The 25,074-nt window shown below is 42.2% G+C and overlaps 1 protein-coding gene across 1 annotated transcript in view; it reads right to left on the reverse strand.

The window, feature by feature from the left end:
- Positions 1 to 2,871: 2,871 nt before the first annotated feature.
- SFMBT1 (Scm like with four mbt domains 1) overlaps positions 2,872 to 25,074 on the reverse strand; it is a 70,793-nt gene continuing 48,590 nt past the window's right edge. Inside the window, exons 7-21 of the mRNA XM_038149114.1 lie at positions 24,716 to 24,813; positions 23,853 to 23,954; positions 22,839 to 22,989; positions 20,422 to 20,504; positions 18,447 to 18,573; positions 17,649 to 17,762; positions 16,200 to 16,242; positions 15,263 to 15,327; positions 13,693 to 13,832; positions 11,716 to 11,825; positions 9,869 to 10,044; positions 8,966 to 9,144; positions 8,599 to 8,844; positions 8,245 to 8,373; positions 2,872 to 7,551 (exon numbers count right to left, since the gene is read on the reverse strand). Of these exons, the coding sequence (XP_038005042.1) occupies positions 7,411 to 7,551; positions 8,245 to 8,373; positions 8,599 to 8,844; positions 8,966 to 9,144; positions 9,869 to 10,044; positions 11,716 to 11,825; positions 13,693 to 13,832; positions 15,263 to 15,327; positions 16,200 to 16,242; positions 17,649 to 17,762; positions 18,447 to 18,573; positions 20,422 to 20,504; positions 22,839 to 22,989; positions 23,853 to 23,954; positions 24,716 to 24,813 (1,904 nt within the window). The 3' untranslated portion in view covers positions 2,872 to 7,410. The remainder of the gene's footprint in view (positions 7,552 to 8,244; positions 8,374 to 8,598; positions 8,845 to 8,965; positions 9,145 to 9,868; positions 10,045 to 11,715; positions 11,826 to 13,692; positions 13,833 to 15,262; positions 15,328 to 16,199; positions 16,243 to 17,648; positions 17,763 to 18,446; positions 18,574 to 20,421; positions 20,505 to 22,838; positions 22,990 to 23,852; positions 23,955 to 24,715; positions 24,814 to 25,074) is intronic.

The raw sequence follows: 25,074 nt of genomic DNA on the forward strand, positions 1-25,074 counted from the left end.
CTGCCCGCCCCGCTCCCGCCCCGCCGCGTCACCGCACCGCCCCTCGGCCCGCCCGGCCCTCGGCGCTCCGCCCGCGACACGGAGCGGCCCCCGGGAGCCGGGGCTTCAGCGCAGCGCTGCCTGCTGCAATCGGGTACGGCCGGCTGAGGAGCACGGCACAGGAGGGCCCGGTGCTGCGGGCAGCTGCCAAACGCCGTCTGGCTCCAGCATCCACACACCGGCTGGCTCCAGCGTCCACCCCTTTTCCAAACCGCGCCACAGCTCCGAGGAATCCCCGGGTAAGAAGCACAGCACCGGAGGCTTTGCTTAGCCCAGACCGCACAGGGTGAGGCAAGGCTGCTATCACCCTTGCAAGAGGAGAGTATGACCTGGGGTCTTTAGCAAAAATGCTTAATCCTTTGTGAAGGGCAACCCCCGGCTCAATGGATTAAGCAAAACCTGTCAGCACTTTCATTTGGAAAACTGGGAAACTGGACCTGTTGGCCAGTGAGCCTCGAGTGGCCCCATTGTGCTGCACCCCTCTTCATCCTCACCAGCCAGAACTGCATCAAGTTTAGGCTCTTATTTTTAGTGCAGGATCAACCCAGGTCATGTTGCATTGTATTGTTTTCTTACACAATTTAATTTCTTTAAATAATTTAAAATCCCTATCTTAATATGAATTCACTTATAAATATGACCCAGAAAGCACATGTTTAAGTCTATCAGAAAGCAAAGCCAAGCACATGAATCAATAGTTCTTTAAATAACATTTGTTGTGTCTACATGACAAACCTACCTACGTGACTGTCCTTCCTGGCAGGAGATGCCAAACAGTATTGGCACACAACACTGATTTTTCTGAGTTTTAGGCTGTGTTATAAATGTCTGGATGTTGCAGCTAGAAAAAGAAATGCTCTCAGCACTCTGACCTAGAGAGCACACAGCCAAAATGCTCTGTCCAGTGCCTCTAGCCCCAGGTCAACACTCTTCTGCTCTGAGCTGCCAAAAGCAAGAGCTCAGGAAAGCAAAGAGTTACCTAACAGAAAAGACACGGACTGAAGCAAGTTACTTTTTCTCCCCCTTGCACACAGTGGTAACAGCCATCAAGCACTGCATTTGCAACCTGGACTTGGCCTATTTGCTTGTGGCCCAGGGTGGTTTTTTAGCTTTCACAGCTGCTGTTGAACATCAGACATCCCACACACGTACCTGACCTTAACCCCAATACTGGTTAAAGATTTACCTAATGCTATTTACACACAAAACCTATGTTTCAGACATGAATCTGGAAACATAACTCAAAGCGCTTATGCCTCATGTTACTCCATATTCCACGCTTTAAACCAGATCATTCCCCCAAAATGCCTCTTCAAGGGTTTTATCTCATCATGACTCCTATAAGCCCTTCTGAACCTGTTGCGGACAAGTCACTGCCTCCTGCTATGGACTATCCACGAGCCTTCAGATTTCTCTCAAGCAGACAGTGCTCTGTGAAGGCAAGTAGAAGATTTAACATAAATCCTACTTATTTATAGAGGTCTAAAGGCAGTGTTAAGCAAATCAGTTTCATCCCACCCCTATGCATTTTCTGCACCCAGTGTAAAATCAGCTCAAGGTAACTGAAGTGCAGCCAAGAAACAAGTGCTGAGTACAATCTGTTGGAATGCCAAGTAAGGAAACAAGAACTTTGCAAGGCAAAGTTTTTGGAAACATCTCATGTTATTCAGAGAAAGCAAAGCCAGCCTATTTTAAAATTTCAGCTTGCTGGGATAGCACTAACCTTTACAGAACCGTCCAGGAGCTGCAGCACCTGCAAGGTTTGCAGTGGATTGTATCAAGCAGCTTCCAAGGTTCGAAGAAGGCAATAAAAGAAAATTACTCCAATTTGTAGGTCCTGTCCTCAGCTCCTGTATATTAATTGGATTCAGCATACTGTGAAACAAAACCTGTTACCTAAGAAAAAGCTTTGATAAAGAGGACTCCTCCATTTGAGGGGACTGAATAAACCCAATCAAGCTCTTCAACATGACGCCTCTCCAAGCGGTATTTACGTGGCTTGCATTTACCTTATATGCAAGCAATGGATTATGCCAGACAACTTTCCACAATTTTCCAAGATGGAAAATTGCTCATGGTCAGCAGCAGTATTTATGATAAAAAAAAGCCATCAGTAACAGTTTAAGTATCTTTTTTAATTTTCTTACAACCACTTAAAACTGTCATATAACACAAACTTTTGTACATTATTTACAGACAAAACAAGTAAAATATCCATCCAAAATATTTTTTAAAAAAATCTTCTGATTAAATTGTTACACCTGCTCAAACAATGGTGGGACTTAATAGGCATATTTTCTTGTGCATGTTTCTCTTCCATGTAGTACTTCAGTCTCACTGCATATATATTTTTTCTTTTAAAAGATAAAGAAAGATAAAACAAGCAGAAGGGACACAACACAATATGCATTTAAATCTTTGTTTAAGAACAAGCAGCTAATTAAAAAAGGCAAAATACAGGAAAAGTGCATCAGTTCCAATGAGTTAGTATAAGAAAGAGGCCCACAGGTGTGGAGCTGGCACCCTTCTGGGTAGAGATTCCTAGAAGACCTCTGATTGTCTATAGAGATTATTTAAAATTTATTTTAAACAGAAATAAAAAAAAAAATAAAAAGGAGAGGAGAAACATGACACCTCCAGATTTTTTTTTGTTTGTTTTGCCATGAGGTTTCTTTGAAACTGGTGCTCAACAACTTTCAGAGTGGGCGAGAATTCCTTTGTGCCCAGAGCTCAGTGTTGACCCCGTGCCCCAGGGCTGCTCCCATTGTTTGTGCTAAGTCACTCAGCTCCACTGCCTTGAAACTTTGTCAGCACGAGATCTGTGTGCTTCCATGGCTTAAAGCTGAGCCAAACACTGCTGGCTGGGCACCTGGACTGAGCAACTTTGTCTTCCCATCAAAAGTCCACTTGCATGTCTGGCGCATTTCAGAACAGATACCACCAAAATGACCATGGAGACAAAGTGTCACTAACCTTAACTCATTTTCATTGTGTTTCATACAGACTGGTATTTGGTTTTACTACAATAAAAGAGGCTTGTTGTCTCTGGTGTTCCCAAGTCCCATTGCAATCCTTCACCCAAAAGGCTGCCTTTGAAAACAAGGCTACATGCATGTCTGGGGAAGGGCAGCAGCACTCTGAAACAAGGGGTCAGCACACAATCCCTTGGAAGGGGAGCCTTCTTCCTACATCTGAAGTCTCCTGACCCAGCCTATGTCTTTGTGCTTAGTTACTTTTCAGTTATCTGAGCTCACAGTAGGCAGCAACCAGGCTGACACTTTGTGACAGGACTGGTTAAGGAGTAGCTTTGTACAGAATCATATTTTTGGCTTTCTGGTAAGGCTACTTCATCTAGTAACAACAGATTTGGTCCAAAGGTATCCAGTCTCCAACTCGAGCTCAATAGTTTTGAAGCCTATTCCATTACATTCAAAAATCTCACAAGCCACTGGGCTTTCTGCTAACGAAGTACCAAGGCTTGTACTTCACACAGAAGAATGGAGTGCTCAGTCCAATTGCCAGTAAATATATTTACACTTCTGTGGACCTAGCAGCTAAATACTCCTTCCCTCCTTTAAAGCATCACTGGAATAAAGAACAAACACTAGCAAATCCTAAAACAACAACAAAATACTGCTAAAAGTTGTGACAGAGAACGTGATCTTTAAAACCACTCCCAGACTCTGTATGCACTGTTTCCATTAAGCCCAGGAGAGACTGCAAACACTCCTGGAGTTCTATACAAAACAAAAATTAATCTGCCTTTTATTTCATTCCTCAAAGAGGAACTTTCAGAATTGTTTTGAGATAGGAAAAAAGTAGTCTTCATTCACCAAGATCAGCGCTGTACCTCTCCTCTCCTGGAAGGACTGCCAAGTCAGTTTAGGATGGACTGCAAGCTGCTTGTGCTTTGGGAATAATTCTACCACATTAAACCTCCATGGCATTTTTGGAGGTCAAATACTTCTCTGTTACAGAATCCTCAAGTTGGTGCAGAAAGCACACAACAGTGACCCAACAAAATCCTCCTGCCTAACCAGGCTAAGCTTAGCACAGTCAAAGTGGCACCACCAGGTTTCTAAAGCTACAATGTGCAATCCCAAGACTGCACAACGCAGATGAAAATATGACAAGCAAGAACACAAACCCTCAGTGGGTCAAGCCAAGGATAAACTCCTGTTACCAGCCACATTAATGGTACACAAGGCTCAATGGAGAGCTCATTTTCTTGTACTGAAGACATCTGGAGGACATAAGTGCCTTTTCCTGGACTCCAGCTTTGTTGTACTGTATGGTGAATTATGTGCTAGAGGACAGCACAAACCCCTGAACCCTAAATTACTGCAGTCCCAGCAATTTCTGATGGAGAAACATTGCTGTCACCCAAAACCAAGATTCAGCCACCAGCTACACAAAATCCAGTTTTTAAGAAACAGAGTGACTAAAGCAGCACGTGAGCTCATTTCAAGTCATACCGGAGTAAGATGAACAAGTAAGTGCAGTTGTGTCATCTGCCACGCATAGAGAAAGAGGAACTTGAAACAGAGTCAAGTAGAAACCATCCATCAAGATAAAGCCCCAATTATCCCTTTTAAATCCAGCAATAAAACAGAGTGCATTTTTTTCCAGGAAACAGAGTGTACAGTACCCGTGTGCAGCATAAAAACATTTCACAAATAATGAAAACATCCCTTTTGAAAATCTCAACAAAAATAGATCCCATTGGGACCAGACTGTCAGTGCCTCCCAAAACAAGGCAGAAAAATCCAGCCTATAAAACGTGCCAAAGGTGACCAGTGAGTATCCCACTAACAGCTGAAACTGCTGACTGCTTTATTTACTGAGAAAAGGAGTATGACATTTGTATTTAAAACCCCAGGCACCATGTTAACAGGTCCACTAAATGACATGTTCAGCTCTGTCCTCTCCTGACAACTACTTAAAAAGACATCTATCTGTCCATGGGGAAAGGTGGAAGCAGCATCTCTTGGCTATGCAGGGCAATCCTGCCAGGCGCCAGGACAACAGAACTCTGGGAATTCTACTGCACTGACCCAAAAGCATCATCTTCCAGCCCAGACGTTCTCTGCTGGTCAAACTTCTCAAGACAAGATGCTGACAGCAAAGCAGCAGTGTTTCTTTAGAAATTTTTTCAAGCCTAATGGCTTATGAATGAGTTTGTCCTAAGGGACTGGAGTACAGGCAAATGATCTAAGCACAATATGAAGAGCCAAAACATCCATTTATTGGCCACACATCTGGTGGAAGGAGGAAAAAGGGACACTTTGATTGCAATTTAATGGTGTCTTCACACTCTGCTTACAATGTGGGAGAAAAATTGTTCTAGCTACACACTGCCCTCCTTCAGGAATATTCAGCTAATAAATAATCTGACATTTACATTTTGATTCTGGAATTGAAAAAAAAAATTCTGATTTTAGTAATGGTGTGAATAGTTCTGCCTTGACTAGGCAGTTACTCTAAGGGGCAAAAGCAACCCCCCTCAGTTACTGAGCTCTGCTTAGTCCCAGCAGTTTTCACTGGAGGCAGCTCCCCCTCAACACCAATGTGGCAGGTCAAGTCACAGGCTGTGCCAACTTGGCTCTCAGCCTACAGACCACATCCTTGCTGAATCCTGCAGCTCACAGCTTTGGAATGGCCAGTCACACTGAGCCTAAGGGACACTCCAGTCATTCCGTTTGACCAGAGGAATCCCTGTTCATCAGAACCCAGTAACTGCATCCTTCCTAAACCCATTCCTGCAGCAAGCACCTGCCTAACTCACATGCGTTTGTACGCCAGGGGCTTCCTGCAGAGATGGATTTGAACAGGAGTGGAGCTGCACACATCCAGCTCCTGCCTGTGCTCCTCCAAACACTGAGAACAGGCAGAGTGAATGAATGCAAGCCAGCTGAAACTCAGCACTGATGTGATGCAGATCTTGGGCCTGATGTGAGTTTCCCCACACCTTTAATGGAAAGAAATGTAAGCCTTGTTACTCCAAGTGTAAAGCACTGGCCTACAGCAAGTGGCTGATTGGGTTTTATTACCATGGAAAATTAAAATCAGCAGTTCATCCTACTGTGAGAGTCTACTGATGGAACGAAGATGTCCCACTGGTCCTTTTCCTTTTCTGTAATAAAAGCACACAAATCCCTTGCCAACCCACCAAATTTTCATCAAGTCTGATCCTGAGCATCTGTAGATAGTTAAAAATACAAAGTCAAGCTCACAAGAGTTTCCAGAATGCAAACACTGGCAGAGCTATGTTGCAGTCCTCTACTGATTGCAGTTTCCTTAGTGTATTCTCTAAATAGATATTCAGGTAGCAAAGCAAAAGTCTGCTGACAGGCTCTATGTACATGGCCCAATTGTTTGCTAGAAGAAAAAGGAAATAACTTCATACAATAAAGAAAAAATAAAAATCTGACAACCCAAATATAGAAAATGCAGAGGCACTTTCTCTTTCCTTCCTTATGTCCTACAGTCTGCCTGTAAGAGAAGTGCAAAATAATTCAGTTTTCTGACATCTGAAAAAAGGAAACATCCAGGTTATGCCTACAGAAGTTTCAGCTAAAGCTTTGGAACAGAAGCTGACATTGGTTTGCACTCTGGACATGCCCACAGAAGCCAGACTGCTGTGCAGCCACAGACCACGTGTCCAGAAAGAGCAGTTACCTCCCTTTTTAATTCATCACTTCTACTGTACAGGCTACAGAGGTAGTAAAAACAAAAGCAAAACCAACAACAGTAAAACAAACCGAAATAAACAAAAAAAAAAAACTTCAAAAGGAACCACACTCTTCCTATACTGCACATTCAGAACCCTGTGGCCACATTGTTGTCCTAACAATGAACAAATTCATTAAAAATCTCAACATTAATACACGAATGTGCAAAGAACACATTCCAAAGTCAGTGCTGTGGTAAAGCAAGCGTTCATCCACAGGGAGGGCAGGGGACTCTGTGAAACATCAGGAACAGAAAGGTTATTTCTGGCAGCCTACATGCGAACGTAAACAGGATCCGTTTCTCCTTTTAAAGTTCTGTGCCAACAGAACTATTGAAATGTCATTTCCCACAAGAGGAGACTTTTCTGTCATCATTAAAAAATACATTAAAAAAAGGGAACCATAGAGCAAGAGACTATTGTGTTCCCGAGCTGGCAGCTGGTAGAGTAGCCCCTGTGTTTGCATTGGCATCTTGCTCCAGATGTTGTCTTCCTTCTGTTGAAATAGAAAAAATTGAGGCTGACACACACTTTTAGGTCACCAGGGCCTCAGTTTAAGTTCATTTGGCTTTACTTGCTAGAGAGGAAGGAGCATGTTTTAGTAGTTGTGCTTCAAAGGTCCACTTCAACTTGGCTGCTCCTCAGTTTGCAAACTGCTGGTAGAAGGCAAGTTTGACCCTCTCAATGTGATGGCAGAGTTTAATAGCTGGTCCAAGCTTCAAGTCCATGCACTCCTGAACAGTGGGCAGGGTCAGCAGCAGCAGTGCCTGGCCATCGATCTCCTGTCAGAAGACAAAAATTCCACAGTGACTTTGTTGTTATTCTCCCTGCTCCTTCAGCTTTGACTTGCTGTAATTTCAGATTTGTGACCATTTGTGAATTAGATATTTCTTTCATGTTCCCCCAGGCAGCTTAAAATCTCTCTCACGCACAACAAATTAACTCCTTTCTTGAAATGCCAGCTCAAATCCACTGAGACACAGACTCTCGGGAGATTCTACTGTAAAAAATGCAACCCAGCAAAAGAAAGCAAGGGAATTTCATGCAGAAAGTAATTTCAACCAACTACTGCATCTTTCTGTAGAAATAGAGGTTTCACAAGGTGAAGTATATCTGCAACACCCAACACCACAAACTCCCCAACCATTAGTTCTAATAGTACAGTTTTAATAGATACTGGTTTTATGGCAAATTTTAACCAAGATGCAAATAAAATGTTGACTTTTGTCATGGTGCTTTGTTATAGGCATTATTTGTAGTTTTAAGATTCAGATGCTCTGCAGACCAAAATATCCTCCCCCCAGTAGTGAAAAACCTTAAAATTCTGGTCATTGCCTGAACTCTCCTCTCAAACTGCTGCAGGTTGCAGAAGTGTTTGTTTCCTCAGAACCCTATTAAAAAAATTCTTTCTCTGACTCCTTAGGGTATAAGAAGCCAAGTGACAGATTCAACATTCAACAGCCAGAAAATGATACCTGATCAAGGAAAATCCTCGCCAGCGGAGCACAGTCAGTGGATTTGAGGAATCGTACCACATCAGCCACGCTCCATTCCAGAGGGTTACTGTCCAGCTGCAGCTTTTCAGCAACTTCCATCTTTATGTCCTAGACAAGCCAAAAGAATTCTCAAAATACCACATATGCTTAGTCTTTACTACAGTCCTATGACTCAATCATAACAACCATCATGGATTTTAATTATTCTGTAGAGTTTTCACAACACCCTTCACAGGGAAACAGACAACACACATATTGTAGTTAATACCCCTAAGATTTTGGTGCTTGCTCAGCAGGGAGCAAGCCAGGGCAGAAATCTACATTCTGAGTTACCTTTGGCGAAGGAGGTTTATTCTCATCATCAGAAAAAGAGAAGGTCCTGAGCTTCCTCTTCCGCTTGTCTCGGTCCTGAGCCAGGGAATGAGACAGTTCACTCTGGGTGGGAGATGATGATAGGGATTTCTTCTCTGACACCTCTGATTCTTCAAGCAGCTCATCTTGGTGCTCTGAGGTGCTGTCCTCAGTCAGAGACTCTTCATCCACCTCGTCCTGGTCATCCTCCTCTTCTGCCCCACTGCCCTGAAGAGTTGGGAGAAAAGAAAAAAAGCAGCTGTAACCCTGAAGTTACAAGGAACTAATGTTTGCTGTTTCAAATGAAGCAGTCAAAGATCACATCCCAGATCCATGAGAAGTGTCCTACCTGGGGAGATCCAGCTGGAGTGTTATCCACAGATGCAGAAGAACGTTTTTTCTTATGAACAAAGAAATGTTTTCGTCTCTTCCGTCTTTTATTTGGTTTCTTCATGGCTACTTCCAGGTTGCTGTGGCCGCCCGGGGGCCGACCTATCCGCTTGTTTTTCCTCTTTCCATAATAGTGTGCTGCCAGGACAGAAGAAAGGAGCTCACTGTTGAAATGCACCTTCAGTGTCACCAATTATGCTTGCCCCTCATCAGGACTGGAAAATCAGTAGAAGGACACTTCCCAATAGGAACCCCAGTTCTCCAAATCTTCAAAATCACTATGTCTATATTTTCCACTTCAATTTGATTTAAGGAACAAGAGTTACTGATGAATTTTGTTTGCCCTGTGAAGATTTATTTCCTCCATCTCTGGGAAGACCTCAAAAGATCCTATTTTATGCAAAAATTATCAAAGATTTGGTCCAATCTAATGGTGATTTTTATGATGATTTGTAGTTTTTAAACATGGCCTCAATGCACTGTTTGTTCTCACAGTGTCAAATGGTTAAAGCCAGTTTACAAAATCCCTAAAAACTAAGAAAAGAGCTTGAAAGCGTTACATTTTTTTCCCCACCACGAATTGGTAAAAGCAATTATAATGCCACTTAAATTACAACACTAGTCAGTTCTTGTCCCAAAAGTTGTTTTAAAAAGATGAAGTTTTAAGCACACAACAGAAGTTAAGCCATGGTTCTACCACTTAATGCAGAATTTATTTTTTCTCTCCTACCCACTGGAACATGAATATTTTGTAGGCCTCTCTTATGTAGTTCTTGAGCTGCTCCTTCTGGAGTCAAAGTCAAAAGAAACTAAAATATAACACTCCAAATTCCACCTTGGTGTGGATCGGGGAACTACTCACTGTATTTTGTCTTTGTCAGGACAGAGCAGTTCTCTGAACACTTATCCAGCACCATCTGAGGGCCAAAGAGGTTTGGACAACATTCCAGCTTGATGCAGGTTTTCCTGCAGAAATCTGCCACCCGATCTGCCGTCCTCACAACCTCCACGGTCGCACGGTAGCTCTTGCCTTTGTATCTAGCATTGAAAATACAGGCGTAATTAGGAATCTTCTAATTACCTGGATAAAAGAAAGGACTTCATTGAAAGGTGTACAAAAATACTGAGATCAAACTGAGAAAAAATATGAGAAATTATGAACTTTATGGATTGCCAAGTCCAGGAAACAGGAGCTCCTGTCTCTTCTGTCAGATCCCCAAATAAAAAAAAATCCGTTACAGAGGTGGCTGCAGTACCAAACACAGCAACAGTGCCCCATCAACAGCTACAAAACACCATCTGAGGGGACTGTCCCAGAGTTCAGATAATTTGTTTTCCTTGTTTGCAGGTGGTTTGCTCTCTCTTTGCTTTTATGGGACTGCAGAAATGCCCACTGTGACATGGACAGCTGGCTCCTCAAACCAAGGCTGAGAGCACCCACTGAGCTCCTTCAGGTAACAGCAGACAGCTTTTGGCGAGCCTTTCTGTGCTCGTCCTGTGGAGGCAAGGGGACCACTGCCACATTTCCAATCAGCTTTTGTCCAACTGATGAACAATTCCCTGGGACAATCACTTGCATGACTCCACATACTGCTCCTGTTTGATTTAAATGAAGAAATTATTTCTTTTTGTTCATCAATCTTGCCATTACACTGGAAGAGCTGCACTGTGCAATACCTGCCAGAGCTGCTCAGCATTGCTGCTTTGCCCTCCCAGCACAGCTACAAGCATGGGCTGATATCTACCCGAGATGTTTCAGGCCTGCAAGTACCTATGTAATACCTTGTAAAAACCAACTGTATCATCATAGTCCAGATACCCCTGGTGTCACTACTGTGGCAAAAGAAAGCAAACAGCAACTTCAGCGAGACTAACAAATATTTTTTTCTTTATTCTTCAGCTTCACCTTCTATTTAGACTAACCTCTGTCATATTCCTATTCCCCAATTCAGAGCAGTCCTCCAATATGTGGAAAGATGACTTTTTACACATGAAACCGATCCAACAAAAGAATTACTGACACATTCAAAATTATGTAGGAAAGTGTGCAGTGGCACATTGGGAAAATCTAATCTCTAATATGCAAACATAGTGACCTAATTACAAAACCATCTCTAGACTATAAAGGAATATCTGGACTTATCAAATATATGCAAATACGTTCACTGCTCTTTTCCTAGCTGTAAAAGTAATCTTGCAAAGAAGCTTCAACCCAAAAAGCTCAGCAGGAAAACTGGGAGTGCTTTAGGGTAGACTGCTGTAGAAAGACATCCATGTCAGGCCATTTTAAAGCTTCTAACTTTATTTCTGAAGAGTCTTTTTCCACTAAGAAATTTGTGTGGAAATGCCTGAGAAGCTGCCCAAGCAGTACATGTTTTTGCTTTAAAACACTGACAATTATCTTCAAGTGAATTAAATAATCTTAAACCTCACCCACAGGTCTGTCAGTACAATGTTGTACCAGTGCCACACCAGTCTCTAGCTGCTCACATGCCTGTAGCAGAGTACACTGCTATATTATGGAGCATTAAAATCACATGCACTCCACCAGAAATCATAAAGAAATTTATAAAGAATGCAACACTTAATGGCTGCTGGCATCTTGATGTGCTCTAAACGATTTTTCCTTCCCTGAAACGTAAGCTAAAGCACAGCCTGCAGAGAACAGCTACTGGGACTGAGAAGCCAGGGAACAGGACAAGAATTTACTTGGCTTTTAGGGTCTCTCCATGGCCATGCCAGGCAGCCTCTTCATCCAGCTGCAGCTCTCGCAGGACACGGCTGGGTTTGTAGGCGGCGTTGATCAATAAAGTGAGAACCTACAGCGCGGGAGGGGAGAGCAGAAAACATGTGTAAGTTATTTGTACAATAAATCTGTTTTCAAGTGCCAGGGCAGAATAGGAAATTACTCCTATTCATCCAAATTATCTAGCATCAAAGCACTCATTCACAGCAGGATTACAGACACCTCCTGACAGTGCCAAAAGGAACACTGAGAGCAGCCGACCCTTTGGGCCTTCCCAGCCCTCAGAATTTGTCTGCAGAGTCACAAGTGTATCCAGCAATTTCCAAGTCATTGCCCTTGAATTACACATCACTAAATTAATGCCTGGGGCTGAGAACTCCCAAACTTGCATAACCTTGGCTAAATCTCAGCGATTATCTCAAAGATTGTATGTCATGTGAAGATGTGCCAAAAAACGCTGCAGGATTTTGCTGCCTGCTAACCTGCTTACAACAAAACCATAGTGCAGAATGCTAAACTCTCATCTGTTTTGCTTCCAGGAACCATGATAAGGTCTGTATTTTAACAAAATAATAATTTCTAGAGTACTGTAAAGAAACTTGGAAGTTGTGAATAACCTGAAGTTAGTGGGGGATAGTACAAAATGCGCACTCTAATTGTACTTTTTATGCTCACTGTGTGCTTATTCCAAATCATTCCCAACCGGGTGCATAACAACCTTGACATTACAAATTTGGAGTTTTATTGCTACTAATGCAGCCATCCAGAAATCAAAGAAAAGTATTAAATATAATGCAAGCATCAAACTCTCTCTAGGATTCCTACAGTGAGCAAGACTCACAACTGAAATGAATGCAACTGAGCATACTGGTTGAACTTTCAGCACCACTCAGCACCTGCACATCAGCAGGATTTGTGCACACTTTCTGCTTTCAGGCAATGAAGCAGAGTAAACCTTCAAGATTAAATGAAGCCGCCACTGAATTTCATATTTGCTCTTTTGCAGTTCTTTCAATAAAATACTGAAACAGGCAGAAAGGATAGGGTACTTTTCTGCATGCAAAATTGGACCTTTTTCAATAGTCTGCTTGATTCTTGACAACCAGACTCTTGTTTTACAGCGTGTCTGCCAGAAAGTCTTTCTTAAGGTCTTACCCCGTTAAGATACTTGGTAGGGAAGGTAAAAATTCCAGGTATGTTGAGCCAATTCTTATATATAAAGTGATCATTTAATGACAGCTCAAGTGTGCATATCCAGTTAGTTATGTCTTGGGACATTTCCAGCTCTCAAGTCATATAATAACCACCTCATGATCTTTTTTGAAATTTCAGAAAAATAATTATTACATTAAAGTATCTGTAAATTTGCTGTGAAACACCTTCTGGAAAAGAAGCTCTCTACCATTGAAGATTGGCCTCCTCCTCCCTCAGTTACATTAAGAAGCCAAACTGTATTTTCACCTGATCTATGCAAATTGTATCCAACTTATAAAGCACAGATAACTCATTTCATTTCCCAATTACTGAATGCAGTTTGCCATTTTGACGAAGAAAATCTGTATTTCCTCTGTTTTACCACCAACAGTGCAAACTGTAAAGGAATTTTGGGATTATCTCCAGCTAATTTCTGTTAATTAAAATGGAAACATTTATTACAGCTATAAAAAGATACTAACTCTTTTGATTGTGGTAATTACAGGTTATACTGTTTTAACAGAAAATAAAATCCAGCAGTAGAAGGCTGAGTGTTACTTAGATAAATGAGAGGCTTTTACTCTTATCAGCCATTCATAAAATCATTCATGATTTATACATTATTATATGCAAAAAGACACTCCTTACTTATCATCAGCTTAAATTTCTGAATTACCCATCTGTAATTAGAGAGATACTCTGGTGTTTGAGATCCACAGCTTTTTGCAGTGTATCCATCAGCTCACCTCCTTCAGCACCAGCACACAGTTCCCAGGTCCCACGGACTGGGGCAGCTCTGCAATCCTGCCTTTGTTCAGGTAAGGCCCCGAGAAGCACCGGTGGTTGAAGTAGATCTTTGGGCAGCAGTACTTGCCATTAATTACCACTGAGAAGTGAGAAATGAGAAAACAAACATTTAAATCACACGCTGCAGATGCCCCAGGAAAGAATCTCACAGTAGGTAACAGTTTATCTGCTGTAAAAAAAGGAGGGGAAAAAGTCTTGAATGACAGGGATTTGAGGTAGTTTCTGTGTCACGTTTGCAATGGCACCATTAGTTATTCCACGTTGTCAAAACATTTTTCATACTTCACACCCGTGCTTGCAAATTGTCAAGCTGCAGTAAATAAAGATGGTCATGTATCAGAAAAGAAACATTCCCTCCTGGCTAGTCTGCTGCTTCATGGTATCACACCAGTGAGAACAGCAAAGACAAAGACAATCCCAACTTTTTGGTAGCAGAAGCAGTTCCTACACAGCAATTACATTTTCCAGTAAATCTTTTCTCCCCCAAACTTCTGCCACCAGAGAAACTGGCAATTATTCTCCACTGCTTATCCTAAACTGCAGCATCACATTGCTTGGCATTTTTAGATCCTTTTCTTTTGATTAGCAAACAAAAGATTCAGCAACTGATAAACTGACCTTCAATGAAGTGACATCAAGCTCTCTGAATCTATTTAATGGTTCAGCATTGCTCAAAATTCAAGTATTAATATATATTGCAATACACTTATGTACAGAACCAATATTGTTTTACCCAGCAGTGTTGTAGTTTTTCTTGACTGAGCAACACTACCACTTAAAGACTTTAAATTCAGCAGTTGAAAACTGGCAGATAAATAAATGAAGTCAAATTTACATTATGACTCTATTAAAAGCCAATTAAAATGATAAACAAGGGCACATCATTTTTATCTTGCTTTCAGTGAAGCTTCAGATGTGCACTTCACTGTACAGAAAACAGCAGAGGAGGAGGCACTGTGTTGCCAAATGGATGGATCTGTGTGACTTTCACCAGCAGATGTACTTATTCATCACATTCCTTCTTGCAACAGTTGAGAAAATTATTAGATTTTGCCATCTGGCACACAAAGCAGTTTGCTGTTTGAATTGGTTTTGTTTATCATCGTGATGAAGTTAACAATAAAACCAGAGAGATCTGCTTCCCAAAGCCAGAATCCAACAACTCTGAGCACAGATACAGCACACCTGCTTCTCCCACATGATCAAACTGAACAGGTGACAATAGAAGGTCACCTGCACAGTCACAGTGCACATTCAGCTCCACATATCCTCTGCTGGAGGGGCAATGTTCTGGTGTAAGAACCTGATTTCCAGGCTTAATGCACATATGAAATGCAGAACACAAGTAACTGCAGGTTTTTGTTTGTTTCATTCATTTTTGAAGTTCAACAAACCATCAAGGGATGAAAATCTCCAGACCCTTTCCTCCCCTTCCCTCTCCTAACAGGACTGAGCAGGTGAACTCTTACAGGACACTGCCTTTGTTAGCCTGACCTCTGTGATCAATACCTGAGTCAGAAGAGTTCAGTTCCTGGTTCTTTAGTCCATCATGAACTGTCCTTGAAGATAAAATTCTGAAATTGAAAGAAGGAGGTTGGGAAAGCAGATAGTCATGACAGCAACCTCTTTATTACTAAAACGCCATTACATTTTTTTTCCTCAGCTCCAGCCTTATTAACCTGCTTTTTATACCTCCCCTGTTTCACAATAACATGAAGAAACTGCCAAATTCCATTTGGAAAGGACTTCTGTCCTGCTACAGCCAGCAGCAATCCTTCCTTGCTTGAAGTCCATGGGCTACCATGGTGACAGCTCCCTCCCAAAGGAGTTTACATCCATTGACTCCTTCTAACTTCACATTTCACAGCACAAGGCAGTGTACCCTCACCTTATGCATTCTGAAAAAGCTGGATTTGAAACAAAATACAACCAAAATGACTCCAGTACTCTGGTAAGGATCCCAACTCCAAAACATGGGGGAACAGTCTAGTCTGCTCTGTATTTTAGGAGCAATGCAAACACTGGCAGGACCACTGACAGCTCTGGTGTTTGTAAAGCTGTAAGAGTCAATAAAGCCAACTGTGAGCATTCCATTTCTGAGCAGGCTTACACGACTGAGCTCCATGTGCATGACACAGTTTCTAGACTCATTGTAGATATTAGCAGAACTCTTCTTTCTGCCTGCTTTGAGCCAAATTTCATCTGGGAAGGCACAATTACAAAAAACCAAACTCCAGGCTTTCTATCTCCTCTTACTGTAGTGCAAAAGGTCTTTCTGAACATCAGCAGAATCTACCAGCATTAACACAAATGGACTGTGGAATCTCTCAAGCCTCAGTACAGCACTTTTGCAAATCTACATCTTCCCTAACACAGCATATTTTCCAGTTGAAAAATAAAGAGAAAAAACTCAACAAAAAACAACAGCAAATAACCTGTTACTTACTGTTTCTCTGGTTGAACTACTGCAATTTTTTTCTGCTTGTTTACTGAAAGAAAAACAAAACGAGCAAAACATGAGAGGCAAACAAATGAAGCATCTAGAACTCTATACATACATACATATATATATATATATATAGTGGACTCATTTCTTTAAATTATACAGCAAAAAGGATCTGCTCCCAACGCTGTCAGACAACTGACCCAGCTGCATGAGAGGTACACTGGCCCAAGTAATTTGAAGAGAACCAGAAGGTTTACTTCACCTTCCATTAAAAATTCTTTAAATCAAGCATGCACATGGCCCAGTTTTCTACAAAATTTTACCTTCTGTGCCTCTTTATTTGCATCAGAGCCTCTAAACCACCTGTACTGCCAGCCAAAAAAGGAATGACATACTTTCTTTTTCAGCACCCAAAGGTTATGTTCTTTGGCCCAATGTGTCACTTTACTGGCACAGTAACTTTGGCACCTTAAACTTTGAAATGGAATGGAATCAGCTGGTTAGAAACACCAATGACTTAAGCCAATTGCTATGAGGAAAACACTGCTGCAACCAAGTCAGTAATTTAGGTGATGGGTCCACTTGCTAATTCTGGCTTTCACAACCAGGTAGTAAAATAAAGCAAGGTAATGCAACATTATGCCTCTTCAGCAATTTCAGGCTTTGGCCCCAGCAAACTTCTGGATTTTTTTTTTCAAATTATGTTTTATCTAATTATTAGATAATATTTATCCTAATTATCTAATTAGGATCCCCCCTTTTCTTCCTCATTTGTCCTTGGCAGTGCAAGCAGATTAATTTCTCTTGCTTTGACTTGCAGAAAATGACAGCTCATTTCAATCTAAAAATTTTCTTATCTTACTTAAGGAACACTGAAGAAATTCTTCAGTTTCTCCACTTCCCATGAAACTTTAATAAACATGCCTCACTAACCAGTCTTATTCTACCTACTAGTGTAGTCAAAAAGGTAGGGTTTACTCTTCAGCACTTTTTCATTAGGGATCATCACCACCTGGCCCTTTGAGAAAAATTAGTCTCCTTTATTCTGACTCCAAATGCGCACACAATCCACACTGCTTTGTCGTGGCATTAACTTGACTTTGCACAAGTGCACGTGCAAAATCAGTATCAGGGTCAGATACATGGCAAGAACAGCTCAGACAGAAAATGCAGAGCATGGGGGGTGTTCATACACAGGTAGAATTTCTTTGTTAGGCCAATGGATTGTCCCCACAGCATGCAGGGGCCTCAAGCCAACACTGTGGGGTTTGAAGTTGCAGGGTTTCCAGCTGGCCCCAACAGCCAGGGGCACAGTTGTGCAACACAGAGATTCTCTGTGCAGGATGAAGGTTTCCAAACTCAGCGGTGCCAGCAGTAATTCTGCAGTCATTTGCTCTGGCAGGTCTCACCAGCTCTACCCCAACACTGCAAACAGAAGAGAACTGGTACCTATTGCTTTGCGAGGAGGCCTGAGCTGATATCCATTCGTCTCACACCAACCCACTGGAAATATATTCATTGATTCCACACTCACTATACACTCAGGGACGGGTTTCTTGGAGCCTGTTCAGTTTAGAAGAGAAAAAATTGAAACAAGTCATAAGACCTCTAATTTGGTTAACACTTGCTGCATGTTTGTTAGTGAAGCTGCTTTGATTTATGGTGTATCTGGAACACAATAACAATCATTTATTCATCCCCTTTTACTGACCAGATTCTTTCCTGACCTCATTTACTTCCTCATAAAGGCTGGAGATGGGAATTTTCCTTCCACAGTTTAGCAGAGATGCACAGTGCATAGCAAGTGCATGCTGATGTACTTCCAATCAAGAAATGGGATTATAATGGAGAACAGCTGACACAGGCTTACTCTATCTTAATGAAGAAACTTTCCTTCCTAGGTCTGGCCAAGGCTTGCTCAGAATGCAAGTCACTCAGCTGTGAAACTGTCACAAGGCCCCTGCTTTCCACGAGGCCCTGCTCAGCACTTTGCACGGTGCATGAGCCCAGCACTGACACTGCAATGCACAAATGCCTTTTTTGCCTTAAATAAGCAGTGCCAGCCAAGGCAAACTGGAAACAGACAATGCAAGTGGGTTTTGACTATGATTTCATTGAGGAAACTGTGCCTTGCTGTCCATATTCTGCACACAGTGAGTTTGCTCCAAATGCTCCTCAGGTTCGGGGATGGCACTACAAGCAAGCGTAGCGATGGGCAAGCACTCCTCTCCCCCCAAATCAGCTTACCCTCCAGCTGAAGCCAGAGGTACGAATCTTTTAACTTGGTGACTGTAGCAATGCAAACTTCTTCAGGATCAACTGGGTTCACAGCCTCGAGTTTCATGTTCTCTTTAAATCCATGGTCAGAAGTTAACTAGGAAAAAGCCAGAATACTTCAGTATGAATATCCACAAACAGGAGCAACACAAAGCCCTCTGTGCCTGAATAACACAGAAAGATACCACAGACAGAGGAGCTTTCAGATAATTAGCACACTGTAAACAAGTAAGATATATCAGGAACTACAACAAATTGAAGTTAAAAAAGGCCCTACAGCCAGACCTAGCAAAGAACCTATTTGTCCTCAAAAAATAAGGATGCTCAGGCTCACCGAAAGGATTGAGTGCATTCTCAGCAATCAGAAATTCTCTGCTGCTTGCCACCTGAGTGATAAGTCTGACAAATAGTCTGACCAGGTTCTCTATTCTATCATGTTAACTTGGAAATCCACTTTACGTATGCAAATAACATTCCTGCCTTGTCTGAGTTCTGGCAGGCAGAATAGGAAGCTTTCTTTTCATTTTACATTTTTTTGATAAGTAGGGTCTTACTTTATTCACCAATATAGTTTGCATTTATATAAAAAAAAATCCCTAAAACATAAGAATAGGTATTTATCCAGCTCTGGAGCTCTTGAATTAAAGATGATAAGTACCAGCCAGACAGAGGACTCTTCTTCCCAGAGCCACTCTGCAATGTAATTACAGGATCAATACATTATGAATTCTGGAACCAGTCTACAGTGATCAACTCTTCTCAGAAAACGGATAATAAATTCAGTGACCTGTTCTAAGATGCCATAGTTTACAAGACAGAACAAGGGCAACAAGAATTCATAGCCAGCAACACTCGCTTCAAAAACTGGTAATTATTCATTCTAATTTCTGCCCCTAAGCACTGCAATAGCCCAAGTATGGAAGGCAGGTGTTAATAGTACCCTTTCCTGCTTGACAAGGTATTGTGCTTTGGGGGTCAGCAATACTGTCACTGAACCAACAAAAGCCCAAAATCTTGCACGTCCTTCAGGCACTGGTTAATGTAAAATGATTACTGGGTACTAATTTAAGATGACTTTGTATTGATTAATACAATGGAATTAATTTTTCAAGCTGAAAGGATGGAAGATTGAAAGAGTACCCTTAGTAAATGAAAATAAGGTCTATCAAAAGGCCCTGTTTCCACAGCTACAGGAGTGCCAGTGATTGATGCTGTTCTATGTCTCTTCCACGGACTCTTACACATCTCAATTTCACAAAACAAACATTTATTTTCAGTCTGCTTTATCACAACTGAAGCATTTGGTCCACTGCTTCCCTATCTAGGAAGCTGGCATGCAGCTGCTTCAGTGCACTCTCATTTATACTGTCTGATCTCTTCTGCTTCCTGAGTTATCACAGGTAAGGTGTTAAGGTGCTCAAATGTGTCCAGAGGAGGGCAACAAAGCTGGTGAGAGGCTGGAAGGAATGCCCTGTGAGGAACAGCTCAGGACTCTGGGTTTGTCCAGTTTGGAGAAAAGGAGGATGAGGAGTGACCTCATTGCTCCCTGCAGCTCCCAGAGAAAGGGATGTGGAGAGGCAGGTGCTGATCTCCAGGGACAGGATGTGTGGGAATGCTTGCAAGGGCAGGTTCAGACTGGGCACTGGGCAGCACCTCTTTACTGAGAGGGTGGTCAAACACTGGAGCAGGCTTCCCTGAGAGGGGCTCAAAGCTCCATCCCTGTCAGTGTTTGGACAACATCCTTAACAACACATTTTAATTTTGCTTAGCCCAGAAGAGGGTCAGGCATTGGATGGGATAATTGATCACTGCAGGTCCCTCCCAGCTCAAATATTCTACTCTATTTGGAAAGGCAGGTTAAGTAAGAAACAAAAAAGGTTCCTCTCCCTGGAACCAGGGGTGTCACTGAGGCAGCAGAGGAGATTTTCCTGCAGGAGAACCTTACCAAAGGGAAGCAGCTCTGGGGAGCTGCCTCGGCTCCGCACTGTTTGAGGTAGTCAGCCCAGTCGAAGTCCTGCCCAGGGTAACCTAGGACAGCCAAGAGCCAAGAGTTAGAGTTTAACAGCAGAGACTCATTTCAAACCCACCTGATACACAGAGACTGAGATCTGTTTGGGTCACTCAGGTTTGTGTGCTGACTTAGGGCTTCAGGGAGCCATGTGAGGTCAGACCACTCCAACCTGAACAATGAATCTGCCAAGCAGACAAGGGCAGCAACTGAAACACAGGAAAGCAGTTTCACCCCTAACAGTTTCAACCATCTTAAATAGTTTCACAGAGTACAGATGAAATGCAGGAAAAATTTCTGCAACTGCTGTTGTGTCAGCTCTGAAACTATTTTTTTAAAACAGAGCACTCAAAACGTGCACAATATCAACACGCTGCTCTCTCAAAGACATGTTAAACACGAAGTCATTAAAGAGAGCAGTAAGATGTGCCAAGAGCCTCATCAAGTCTGATAACAGCTGTAGATCTGCACACGTCTGAAGGGAAGTGTCTTAACAAAGAGTCCATCAGGAGACAGAGAATCCTTCCAAGAAAAATTATATTCTTCTTGGGGGAAATACTTGGCTTCCCTGTGATCTAAGTAAAAGCAAATAACTGAAGGGAATGGGGCCCAAAAGTGTGCTGCCATGTCACTTTGAGGCTGGCAGTAAATTAGCAAGGACACAAGTGCTGCACTTATTCCACTCCCCTTAAAGGGACATCTGGGACAATAGTTTTAAGAAATCAAACAACATACTGTAAGAATATAGTATTAACATGACAATCTAAAATTGTACAGAACCAAAGTCTCCCCCTGAGCCTCCTTTTCTCCAGGTACCCCCTGCTCCCTCAGCTGCTCCTGACAGGACTTGGGCTCCAGCCCCTTTCCCAGCTCCATTCCCTTCCCTGGACATGCTCCAGTCCCTCAATGTCTGTCTTGTAGTGAGAGGCCCAAAACTGAAGCCAGGGTTTGAGGAGTGACCTCACCAGTCCAACCTAACTTATTCTGTGACTCTTCTCCTCAGAAAGGGCTGAACCACAGAAGGACTTTATTATTCATTTTCTCAGTTTTACCAGTGCCAGTAGAGCTCCTGAGACCTCACACGATTCACAATGACCACCGTGTCCAGGGAAATGTGAACAGAAACTTAAAATCTTTGTCAGCTCCAGTCACATGCCTATAAAGTGAGACTTCACTTTTCACATGCAAAATTCTAGGAAATGCTGGTCAGGCAGAGCCACTTTTCACACCTTATCCAAGCAAAGGCAGCAGACAAACATGCTATGGTCTCTGCTCCCCTGTCGTAAGGGGCAGCTAAAACAAAACACTCTCAATTGTGGGGTGGCAAGTAAGAGAGCAGAGGATCAGGCTTTACAGTACCAGTGACATTTCTAGTTTGAGAAAATCAATAAATATTTCAGCAGTGCAGGAACACTACCCTATTCCCTTAGGTCCTGAAGCAATGTTTCAACAATCTGCAACAGTGCCTGATAGGCCGTTGGTCAAAAAAGTAGTTCATTAATTTCTGAGTGATAAGATAGCCTAAAAATATTACGAAATGTTGGATAACAATGTTCCATTCTGACCAGAAGCAAAAATCCAATGCAAAGACTACAGGCTTCTGATAGCATGTTAATTAAGTCTGAAATCAACATTTCTTTCAGGCCTGGAACACTCACTCCATCCATTCCAGTGTTCAGGTTGTTTTGCATGACATCCTCAGCCTCTCTCATCCTCCCAAATCCACACTCATGCCTGGGAAACCTCAGTTCCCCAAACTCAAACCTCCTGATTTTCAGAGCTGGATTGTCACATTCACATTTTCTGAAAAATCCCTTCACCCAGGATTTTTCTCCTGGGAAGCTGAGAAGCTTCAGAGAAAAGGGAAACAATTCTTATCTCATTTGCTTCTCTTGTGTTTTTCTCATGTGGAATGTGTTTGGAGATTGTTTACCAACAGGTGATTGTTTCATTAGAGATTGTTTGGAGATTGTGTGTTTGGAGATTGTTTACCAACAGGTGATTGTTTCATTGGATTCTGGTGTGAGTTGTTTTGTCTCTTTGGCCAATCAGGGCCAAGCTGTGTTGGGACTCACGAGTCAGAGAGTCATGAGCTTTCATTATTATCTTTTTAGCATTCTGTAAATATCCTTTCTGTATTCTTTAGTATAGTTTAGTTTAGTATTCTTTAATATCATATAGTATCATAAAATAATAACTTAGCCTTCTGAGAACACGGAGTCAGATTCATCGTTCCCCCTGTCTGGGGGCAATGCTAATACAATACTGGATCTTTCCTGTGCTGCTCCATGCCACTGCTTTGCCCAGGGGCTGTGCTGAGCAGAGGGGAGCAGGAGGAGGCTGCACAGACCTACCTGGGGGGGGGCTGAGGTGCAGCCCGTTCTTCAGGCTCCACTGCACCGGGAAGATGCCGGCGCTGTTGACGTGACAGACGTAGCGCTGGCTGCTCGCGCGCTCGGCTCTCAAGTCATCAATTTCTATCATGAAATATTTGTCATTGTACACCTGCAGTCAGCCAAAAGAGAACCACGGGCTCTTGTGAGATGCAGATTCTGATAACTTTATTAAACAGCAGCATTGCCTGATGGAAACCCTTTACCTTGAAATACTGGGAGAGTTACAAAAAAATAAAATTAAAAGAATCTTTGGGATTTATAAACCAGCAGACTCATCTGCATTATCCAGAAACTTAACAAATATAAATATAACTTTATGTCTGAGCACTTAAAAGATAAGGTGACCTAGTGCCTTAGGAAATTTTCTCATGAAAAATGCACAGAAAATAGCATCTGTGGTCTTCTTACTATTCTATAACAAACTGCTTATTTCAACAAGGCTGAACTGCATCCTGGGATGGACTGTCACAAATAAAAGCACTACGCTTCTGAAGCAAATAGAAGCAGGACAAGCAAATAGCAAGAAAAGGAATGCCTGATCATGTTGGAGAGTTTTAATTTCAACTTTGAAACCCCTCGTTTGGAAATCAAGCCATCTAAATGTCATGTGTACACAGTAATGACATAACCTTCACAAAATCAAAACCCCAAAAAACTATCTCTGAGGTGGATACTCAGATTGTGAGGGTATACACCCAATTTTAAAAATCTGGGTTTGACAAATTTTCATCATTTGATCTTTTGAGCTTGTATCTTTATGGAACTTTTCCCCTCCATTGAAATCCAGTGGCTTCACCACCAGCAGCTGTTTGATCACGCAGCCTGTCCCCTGAGGGAGACGCGCAAAACACTTCACTTGGAAACTAGCAGAAGATTTTAAGATAACCAGCTAATGAGAATTCCCTGAGCATTTAAGAACACAAACAGCAGTAGAAGTGAATCTCAGCAGGACTGGTTTAAGAGCTCTGGTACCTTGAGAACTGTAGCAGGAGAGATAACAAAGGGAGCCATTGGGTCCACAGCTTCCAGCTTCATGCCTTCAGAGAACGAGTGCACTCCGATCACAGGTTTATCCTGGAAAATGATGTCTTGCTCTGATTACTTGCCCTCCTCCATCAAAAAAGAGACATACCTCACATACATTAACTGAAGAGGATGAGTTTTTAAAGAGTTTTTATCAGTTCATTCCAAGAAATCAACATGTCTCAGTACCAGCAACTTCTCTGAATGAAAAGGCCAACAATGCCCCCTGAGACTGACAGTTTTTGATGAGTTTTAGGAATTGAGTCCCTGTGACTTCTTCCTCTGCCATTCTCCACAGAGTAGCAAGAGTTGATAATACAGAGTGGTCTCCTAAGACGATAGAAATGTTTTGAGGTTTTTCCCTGTAACCTTTAGCACCCCTCATGAACTACACTAAATGAGAACTATACAGGCCTCCATTTCCAGTCTAACAGAAACCTGCAGAACAGGGCTCCTGCTCCAGAGTTATCCATATCTCTGGATGTGACCCAACAAATTCAAGAGCAACAGCACCTCTACTTCTACTTATGGGTCCAAACAAAGCTGAGAAAAATGGACTAAGAACCTGAATGTGAACCAGGACAACTAATGACTCACATAACTGTGATAGGTGCATTGTCTAACTTACCAAGAGTTGATACCAGTATGATTATTTTCCCTTATAATTACATTTTTTAAACCAGAGGGAGAAAGGGAATAAATTTTAAAAACCAACAAAACAAAACAAGGAAAGAATTTTGGGTGACTGACTTCCCTGAATCATTGCTCAGGAATATAGCATTTCCATGGTATCATCCACAGCATTAAACTACCTTAAAAAGATCTGTAGGAACAGATGACTCCTCCTCCTCCTCTTTCACCTTCTTCAGGATCTCTTGCCAATCTGCTTCACTCCTCAAGGACCTAATGGCTTGAGGAAAAAGAGGGAAAGAGTGAGTAGTCATTTTTCTTCTTCTTTTCTCTCAGAACACATAGCAATAAAGTTTGATTCGTGCCCCTCTAAACTGCCAAATTCTTTATCCCAAGGTTTCCCCTCATCAGGAAACATGTTACATCACTAGCAAGCTCACAAGCAATCCCTTTGTGCTACTGCCACTTTTTGCCCCGCTCCTCTGATGACCTGTCCTGACATGGTCATGCCTGAAAGATGTGTCCACCTCTGCCTCTGCTT

The sequence above is a fragment of the Motacilla alba genome, chromosome 12 (genome assembly GCF_015832195.1).
Source record: "Motacilla alba alba isolate MOTALB_02 chromosome 12, Motacilla_alba_V1.0_pri, whole genome shotgun sequence".
NCBI lineage: Eukaryota > Metazoa > Chordata > Aves > Passeriformes > Motacillidae > Motacilla > Motacilla alba.